Below are 10,116 nucleotides of genomic sequence, written 5' to 3'. Positions count from 1 at the left end.
TCCTCTCCTGCTGACGTTCAGGTGTATATCAGTATGTAGTGTCTCTACTTTAAAGAGTCCTCTCCTGCTGATGTTCAGGTGTATATCAGTATGTAGTGTCTCTACTTTAAAGAGTCCTCTCCTGCTGATGTTCAGGTGTATATCAGTATGTAGTGTCTCTACTTTAAAGAGTTCTCTCCTGCTGATGTTCAGGTGTATATCAGTATGTATTGTCTTCAAAAAGCTCTTTATTTTTCTCATACTGCCTGTGCTGCAGCACCTCTTTTCACCCTCTGAAACCAGAGCCCAGTCTGCTCTGATTGGTTAGCTGGCCAGCGCTGTTGTGATTGGTCAACCGCTTACAGATGTCCCGCCCCTTTAGCTCATCCTGCAGAGTCTTGCTGTGAAAATCCAGTTAAGCTGTTACCTGATTGGTTGTCCATCAAACGGTCTGCTGTAACGTTGAAATAATCTACCATTTTAAGCTTTTCCCTAGAAACAAAACGGCAACCTCAGCGCTGAACCTTTTTACGCATATCATGTAGTGGCAGGTTGACAGGCCCCTTCACAGAAAACTGAATATCCTCTCATGGGATAAATCAAGTTGTTCTTCTTCTTCTGGTTAAAGCTGCTGTTGATCCGGATGGTGTTTCTGCAGGTGGATCCTCAGGTTCTGCTTCCCGGCGAACCTCTTCCCGCAGTGCGTACATCCGAACGGCCGCTCCCCGGTGTGGACGCTCTGGTGCGTCTTCAGGTGTCCGGACTGCGTGAAGCGCTTCCCGCACTGAGCGCAGCTGTACGGTCTCTCGCCCGTGTGAACGCGAAGGTGCGTCTCCAAACTTCGCCCCGACGTAAACCATTTCCCACAGTAACTGCAGACGAAACGACGATCCCTGCAGAACCGACTCATCTCCAATGGGTCCAGTTGGGATCCTGCGAGCTGGAGCGCTAACGGGAAAGCTGGGACGTTTATATCGGATCTGTTGTTGTCGAGAAGTCGGTGAGACGGGAGAGTCTGATTGGTCCACGAGGAACAGCAGATATCTGAGTCGTAGGAGATTAAAGACCCGCCTATTTTCAGCTCAGAAGTCCCGGGAAGCAGCGAGTTCTTTCCTCCCGACGCCCCAACGACGAGGAACTGTTTATCCGGAGACTCACAATCCGACTCCACGTCAAAAACAACGTCTGAAGAGTCGCCTCCTCGGCCTGGAGACCCAGGTGCACTCTGGGAGTTTTGACGCTCCGATGCCACCTCACTGTTCTGGTCCCAGAGCCTCGTTTCCCCCGAGGGTCCAGCTTCACTGTCGTCTGTATCCAACAGCTGCACCGCCGATCCTGCATGAACACATCAACACATCTTTTGGTAATTTGTATGCAAAATAGTCATAAAATACAGTTTTTTAGCCTCTCAAATAGAGAGATTTCCTGTTTATTATCATATTAAAGTGAATATATTTGGGTTTTGGAAGATATTTCAAGACATCACCTTGGACTTTGAGTAAATGGGATGGATATTTTTCACTATTTTCTGACATTAAATAGACCAAACAACGAACAATAACCCACAGATTTATTAATAATCAAAATACTCATTAGTTGCAGTCCTACATGTAGGTAAGACTGTATGAATATGTTACTGATATTATGATTTATAACATGACAGTTGTCCTTATTGGAACTTTTACACATTGTTCTAGGATTCAGAGACTTCAAGCTGATTTAACAATAACACTTAAGAGATAATATAAGAAGATAAGATAAGAAAGTACTTCATTCAGGGTTCCTGCAGGTTCCACCAACGCAAATGTAAGACTTATTTCACGGCAAGAAAGTATGAAGGAAAATTGCTATCAAAGAAGAAATACGTCCCATAATTACTTACAAAGTAAATGTATTCATGTTCAACATAAGAACGATGACTGAACATAACAGCACACAGAACTGTGTTAGCGTGTTAGACAAAAAGTGTGTGTGTGTGTGTGTGTGTGTGTGTGTGTGTGTGTGTGTGTGTGTGTGTGTGTGTGTGTGTGTGTGTGTGTGTGTGTGTGAATTGTTACAGCTCAAATGCATTGCAATGACTTCCATGTTAAAAAAAGACTTTAAAAAGCTGAATGTTTTAAAAAGTATAACATATTTTGAAAAAGTTGAAAGTTTCCCATCATGTGCTGAAAAGGCTGAATAGTTTGATATTTGAATTGTTCCTGCAGCTGAAATTAGGCTGAAGGAGTTAAATAAAGACATTAAATGTAAGTAGTAGTGAATGAATGTTTACAAACACCTGTGTGTGTAAACCCAGAGATGAAAGGTTACCATGGTGACGACTTATGACGATTTACCAACTGCAGCACTGAGTCCCATTAAGAATGCATTGAGGATTATATCTGACAATTCTGCCACCTGTTCAAAAACTATGGCTCCTATCAAAAAATGACCAGACCGTGAGCATCAGGGAACCCCAATGAACTGATATATGTTGTTTTTTTTGGTTTTGTGTGTAAAATGTGGAGATGGGAGCAGTTTGTCTAAAGTGTACTTCTCTCTGTTCTGAAGAAAGTTCCGGAAAGATTTAACATGGGAATCAATTGGGAGCTAGGTGGACTTTTTGTCTCTTCATGCCCTCAAGAGGCATTTTGATTAATATTTCTTCTTAATTTTTTTTAATTTTCCAACCTAGGACAACGTTTTCCTACGTTTTTCATGAAAAATTATGTCTGAGGAGTGTAGGGTTTGGGAATTATGGCAGGTTTAAAACATTTTTGGGGGAGAATTTGAAGCACTGCTGCACTCTGTTTTGAGATCAAAGCACTCTAGACTTAACGAGCTGCTCCATCCACACTAATGTTAAAATCTGAAGAAAGCCTCTCTACCAAGCTCCAAACAAAGTTAAATATCTCAAAAAGTGTAAAAGATATCAAAAATAAAAATCAAGTTTGAATAGCTGAAGGTCTTGTGATCATTTGAAAGTTGGAATGAAGTGTCTAGCTGAAAGTATGTGAAGGAGTAGCATTTGGCGCAAGGTGTAGGAAAATAGGATTTGAAGGCATCTCCCATTGACTTCCATGTTAAAAAAAGAGTTTAAAAAGCTGAATATTTCAAAAAGTATAACATATTTTTAAAAATGTGAAGGTTTCCCATCGATTCCTGAACAGGCTGAATAGTTTAATATTTGAATGTTTTCTGTAGCTGAAAATAAGCTGAAGTTATGGAGTGCCAAAGTATAGAGTGGCGAAGTCCCTCCCCTTCCGGTGGACCTCCATGGGACCTTATTTCGGAAAAGTTATGTATTGAAGTCAATGGAGAGAGAAAGATTATCTTTCGATCCCGTTTGAATTGTGCCACGAATTACACATATGATGTTTGTCAATTTAAAAGATAATTTTGCAAGTTAAAAAAAAAAAAAGTGTCGTAAAACTGTGAAGTAACACATTTGTTTGTGTGAAACGCTCAATGAACTACATCTCTGGTCAACAACACACGTCACCAAGATGGCCGTCACTACTGTCTTGTCAACAAAACGATTGACTACCCTCACTATCACCACAATGAAACACGTCCTGAAGAATGTCATGCAAAGCTGCCTGCCTGCCTTCCTTTGATTCTCTCTGAACTGCCTGGTCGTTTTAATGTTTAATGTCAACCATTTGTGCAGATAGCATGAAGTGCAAAAGATCGCCGATGCTAGCGTTAGCATTAGCATTTCTCCCCCGGTCTTAAAGTGTGTATTATAGAATGATCACACCGGTGACAGTACTCTTCAAATGGTTCACGAAATATGACTACTACTCTTACTGTTTAACATGTTGGGTTACTTAATGTTACTTCATGTTAAGGCTAATAAAAATGACATGGCTGTAATGCTAACTAACGTGCTAGCTACTAGCTAGGTAGCTAACTTGATCCAGACACTCCTGGTCCTTTCATCAGACGGGAAGCGAAAGAACGAGCAAGACCCATTGCTGGTATGATAACAACCTGGTACTAAGCACACAGGCATCTTGTTAAAGTTATCTTATCTTAGCCAGCGCCATATAGATAGATTATATCTATATGGCGCTGATCTTAGCTATCTCTTAGTGTCTCAATTGTGACATCACTTACGCGACTCTGGGATTTGTAGTCTTTCTAGTTGCGTATTTTTCATAGTCTTATATTTCAACAGTTTTACGACAAACTGTGACTTTTTTTGACATGGAAATGATTTTTTAAGATTGACAAACATCATATGTGTAATTCATGGCACAATTCAAACGGGATCGAAAGATACGTTTTCTCTCTCCATTGACTTCAATACATTATTTTTCCGAAATAAGGTCCCATGGGGCGGAAGTAGATGGGCGTGACTTCGCCACTCTATTGGCTGAAATAATAATAAGGGGAAGAATAAAGATTTTAAGTACTATAGTGGAATGCTGTGGCACAGCATTCCACTAATAAATACCATCATTATACGCAGCGTGAATTTGCCAGACTCCATTTACTATGTTTTATGATCCAGAGAGTGCAGTTTGTATATAAGATGATCAAAGCAGCCTCACACCTACTTCCAGTTCTTCCCACTCTGTGGTTTTAGCTTGATTTGAGACTTCTGCAGTAAATGAATGAGCGACTTCCCGGATATTTAACGGTCTGTTTCCTGTCTCACCTTCCTCGTTGAGAAGCAGATCGTCTGCATCGTCGCTCACTTCCTCTTTCGTGGTTTCCTCCTTTATCAGAACGACAACATCCTGTTCCCTCGACTCCTCTGCGGCTCTGCTCGAGGAGTCCTGAGGGTAGAAAATACAATGGTGACAAAATAAAATGCTTTTTAATTCACTCTTAGAGACTAATTTCAACCAAAACCAACCAATATTTTAAATTGAAAGTACGCCATTTGTGCAGAAAATAACCGAAAAATCACAGCAGGATAAAAATACACTTGAGTTTGTTAAAATAAGCATGTATTCAAACATTAACAGGATCAAATAAGGTGATTCATGTCTCATAAATCTAAAAAATAAATGGTTTGTAGTTTGTAGGAAGAGTTGAAACTATTTTATTTTGATAAGTAATACATTTTTTGGGTAATTTTCCATGCAAAATCGTCATAAAATACAGTTTCCAGCCTCTCAAATGGAGATTTCCTGCGTTTGTCTATTTAATATCATATTAAAGTGAATATATTTGAGTTTTGGAAGATATTTCAAGACATCAGCTTGGATTTGAAGTAACTGGGATGGATATTTTTCACTATTTTCTGACATTAAATAGACCAAACAACGAACAATAACCCACAGATTTACTAATAATCAAAAATACTCAGTCGTTGCAGTCCTACATGTAGGTAATACTGTATGAATACGTTACTGATATTATGATTTATAACATGACAGTTGTCCTTATTGGAACTTTTTCACATTGTTCTAGGATTAAAGAAAAGCACCAACTGTAGTTTGTAAAGTATCGAGACATTGAGCATTCATTCAGAGATAAGGACAGGGGGGATGTGATGGTAAATGTTAAAGGTCCCATGTCATGGCCATTTCGACTGATCATGATTCCATTGTTGAGGTCTACTAGAATAGATTCACATTGTTCAATGTTCCAAAATCACATTGGTTTCTCATACAGCATCTCTGTATAGTATGTGTATTCACTCTCTGTCCTAAACGGCTTGTTGGAGCTCCTGCCCCCCCCTCCCTGTGAGCCCACTGTGCTCTGATTGGTCAGCTCGCCCACTCTGTTCTGAGGAGTCCACCACCGTTACAGCTGAACATCAGTGATTATGTGTTACAATGGCGTTAGTTAGCGACCAGGAAATGACACCTGTAATGACAAACAGAGGGGAATGCTGCGTGGGGTTACTGGTGTCGTTTCCTGCAGCGAGACACCGCGGAGCTCAGCCTGAGCACACACACACACTCAAAGCCAGGCTGTGAGTGTGTGTGTGCATTACGTCACTATGACCGTTACGTCACTGTGACCGTTACGTCACTGTGACCAGGAAGAAAAAAATGGAAAAATAAAAATGTCCAACGAGGCGTTCTGGGGCAGCATAGACAGGTCTTTTCTGTGTTAGAGTTTTACTCGCTACAGGGTGTACTTTGAGGGTTTTTGACTTTGCAGACCATTTACATGCAGAAAAAGCTACATAACACAAGGGGACAGGTAATAACCAGAAAAGCAGGACATGGGACCTTTAACCTGTTAGGCACCAAGCCTGTTTTTCATGTTTCAGGCTCGAAAATGACATGCCCAAAACAAATGACTACAACTTAACTTCTAAAAGGGTTATATGAATAATTTATTTTATCAAAGCAAGGTTACATCTGTGAGTTGGATGTAGAAGTGTCAGAATCAATATAGATGTTTTTTATTTTAAAGAAAATTCAGATTTTACATAGTAAAAAACTGTAAATTATAGTGTCCGTCCAACAATTCTTTTTTACTTATAGTGAAAACTACCCTTGGATGATGGGTTAGTAGACTAAAAGCTTTAGGAATCCAAAGTACAACATATAATAAGTACCCTGTATCAAGATTGATGCAAAACAAGTGACATTTGACCTTTTTAGAGAGGTTTAGCCAAAACCACCCCACCTTTGGGTGAAAATGTTTTTTTTTCCATATCTCTGGCCCCCCTTGCTCGATTTTGATGGTTGACACCTCTTTCTGACCGTTAGAGCCAATAGAATCGAAGGGGGAGTCCCCCCCACACACACGTTGTGAAGAGAAGAGGTGGGGGCTTCGCGCATGTAATTTTGCATCAGAGTGGACCTATCTCTCGCTCTGATATTTGGATACGAAAAAAAGGTTTTATTGCTTATGGATTATCAGAAATAATTTCAAAGAGGACACAGACACATTGGATTAACCTATGGATTAACTGCAGCATCGTTTTTTTATCGTTTTAATGCCATTGAAGACCAGTTTTGACCAAGGTAAGCCATGTTAGCGTTTCTAGCTACCTAGCTCCACATGTTCTGATGTACGCTTTCGTTTATAGTGTCGCAAATGTTTATCACTGAGTGTTGAGGTGGGCACCCCCAGATTCTGTGTCTCCAGCTGATGCAAAACGAGGGGTTGGCTGTGCATCTAGGATAAGTAATAAGGGAGTTATGAGTGAGTTTAGGTGCAGTTTTAGGTTACATTTTTTCGATCGTGGCTAATTCAGAGGCTGAGTGTTAGCATTGTGGGGTTTTTTTGGATTTTTTTTTTTAAAAGATCAGTTAGCTGAGTTTCTTCCCGTTACATGGATATAAAACATTCATAGTTTATTAAATATTAAGATTCCTTAGACGTTGTTTCCTGCAAATGACGGGTTTATCTGCCCGGTACCGGGGGGGGGCGGTGCGTAACAGGTTAAATAAATGGTAATTAAACTCACCTCTTTAATAGCATGGGTCATTTCTATAGCAGTCTCACACACAGAGACTCTTCCACTGCTGGTGAATTCTGTTTTCTGCTGTTTGGCCCCGACTGCAGCTGGGGAAACAAAAAAAACATGTTAAAATATTACAACACAGATCAATTACTACTGAAGTGCCAGTGAAAAGGAACTAACTGAAGAATTGTAATTAAGTACTTTTTTGACATATTTGAAATTTACTAAAGTTTTTCCATTTAATGCTACATTATATTTCTACTCCTCTACATTTCGGAGGCAAATATTGTACTTTTTTCTCCATTACATGTGTTTAACAATTACAGTTACTTTGTACACATAATAGCACATGACATATATATACTGATATGGTCATACTGTATACTGTACCATAATAATAAAATACTGTGAAAAGAGTACTTTCACATAGGGCTGTGCAATTAATCGTATTTTAATCGCAATTACGATTTTGGCCTGCCACAATTACGAAAACAACATAATCGAAAAAAACGATTATTTTGCTTTGCTTGGTTGTGACTGTGCACTGCAACATATTTGATCTAATTTATTTTAGTCTAATTTATTTGTATTTATCATATTTATATATGTTTAGTAGCTTGTTGAAGTGCGCTCCAAAATATTTGTTGATCTTGTTTATTGGTATTTATTATTTTTATATTATTTATTTAAATGTAAATATAAATGTATCATTTATTTAATTTATTTTTGTATTGGTTTTTCAGTTGAATTATACGTTCAGGGTAATCAACAGTTAAAAAGATACTGTTCAAATTATTATTTGTATTTGTTTTAAAGTTCAATAAATGGATGTTTTCAAAGTCAATGAATAATCGTATTTCATAATCGGGATATAAATTATTGACCAAAATAATCGTGATTATGATTTTTGCCATAATCGCACAGCCCTACTTTCACTGTTGATAATTGAAGCTGATAATACTTCTGTACTTCATATTATTCTGAAATGGGTCATTTGTGTACTTTTCCTCCACTACATGTATTTAATACCTTTAGTTACTTCACAGATGTGGATGAATGATGTGAAATATAATCAAGTGTTAAATCAGACTTTAGTTCCACCTGGAGTAAATCCACAAGCTACCCTGCAGTATACAAAGTCATTCAAACTAGCTGCACCTTTACCAGCTTTGAGAACACTTTCATGATCAATCATTATAAAACATATCATATATATTATTCTGAAATGGACCAATCTGCACAACGACTACTTTTACTGTCGCTACTTTCACTATATTTTGATGATAATACTTTTCTACTTTTACTTGAGGAACATTTTGAATGTAGGACTTTTACTGAAACAGAGTATTCCTACACTCTGGTACTTCTACTTTTACTCAAGTACAAGACCTGAGTACTTCTACTTTTACTCAACTACAAGATCGGAGTACTTCTACTTTTACTCAATTACAAGGTCTGAGTACTTCTACTTTAACTCAAGTACAAGACCTGAGTACTTCTACTTTTACTCAACTACAAGACCTGAGTACTTCTACTTTTACTCAAGTACAAGATCTGAGTACTTCTACTTTTACTGAAGTACAAGACCTGAGTACTTCTACTTTTACTCAACTACAAGACCTGAGTAACTACTTTTACTCAAGTACAAGACCTGAGTACTTTTACTCAACTACAAGATCGGAGTACTTCTACTTTTACTGAAGTACAAGACCTGAGTACTTCTACTTTTACTTGAGTAACATGTTGAATGCAGGACTTTTACTGGGTGCTATATCTTAGTTAGACTATGAAACTACTGTTATAAATCTGTAAATAACTGTGCAATATCTACTTTTACTTTCACCACTGTGACACTTATTTTATTTTTAAAATACTGTTCCTATTGTTTACACCTGGAGGTGTATTTTGGTAAATTGTAATTTGTGTAATTCCTACTTGTTTTAATCTTTACTATTTTAAGGATGCTTCTTTATTAATATGTTGCTTTTTTGGCTCTTTACTTTCGCTGTAACAATGTAAATGCAATATAATGTAAATGTCTCCTCTGTGGGACCAAATAAGGTATTCTGATTCTGCTCTATTTAAAGCTTTTTTTTTAAAAGCCCCCTACCCACCGACAGTAATTGTACTTTTTTTGACATATGTGTACTTGAGTATTTCTATTTTCTGCTACTGTGTACTTCTACTCCACTACAATTCAGAGGTAAATGGTGTACTTTTACAGCACTGCATGTATGTAATACCTTTAGTTGAAACATTTCCCCTCTGTATATACACCAATAAAGGTATTCTGATTCTGCTTATTTAAAAAATAAAAAATAAAAAAAGCCCCCGAAACTCACCGACAGTGACCTCCACAAAGACCCCCCCAGCTGCCTCCTCCTCCCCGCCGCCGCTCTCCAGCCTCCCTCCCCGGGTGACGACGGTCTCCAGGAGCTCCAGCCTCCTCCGCAGCGCCTGGTTCTCCATGTTGCTGCGGGAAATCTCGCTCTTCCACCCGGCGCAGCTCTCCTCCAGCAGCTCGCTGATCTCCAGCACCGCAGCCCGGGTCAGAGCCTCCATGATGGAGGACAGCTGGGACTGAAGCACCCGGTGAGAGGTCATGCTGAGCGGCAGAGAAACAACGCTAACAACCGCCGAAACGGAGGAGCTCCAGGGGTTAATTCCTGCTTCTGTTACCTGGGAATTGAGTGCTTTTACCGGGGGAAACGGATGGGAGGATGCTGCAGTTGTTTGTTTGTTGTTGGTCGGTTATTTCCTCCTCCTACAACTTCCGT

At 39.1% G+C, this 10,116-nt stretch overlaps 1 protein-coding gene across 1 annotated transcript; it reads right to left on the bottom strand.

The window, feature by feature from the left end:
• Nucleotides 1-277: 277 nt before the first annotated feature.
• On the bottom strand, nt 278-10,116 carry si:dkey-7l6.3 (myoneurin). Its single transcript, XM_034135998.1, has 4 exons — nt 9,682-10,116; nt 7,343-7,440; nt 4,622-4,742; nt 278-1,314 (listed from the first exon to the last, which is right to left on the bottom strand). The coding sequence occupies exons 1-4, from the start codon at nt 9,941-9,943 to the stop codon at nt 602-604; spliced, it is 1,194 nt and encodes a 397-aa protein (XP_033991889.1). The 5' UTR covers nt 9,944-10,116; the 3' UTR covers nt 278-601.

This window comes from Trematomus bernacchii, unplaced genomic scaffold (assembly GCF_902827165.1).
Source record: "Trematomus bernacchii unplaced genomic scaffold, fTreBer1.1, whole genome shotgun sequence".
Taxonomy (NCBI): domain Eukaryota; kingdom Metazoa; phylum Chordata; class Actinopteri; order Perciformes; family Nototheniidae; genus Trematomus; species Trematomus bernacchii.
This window is presented reverse-complemented; position numbering and strand designations above follow the sequence as displayed.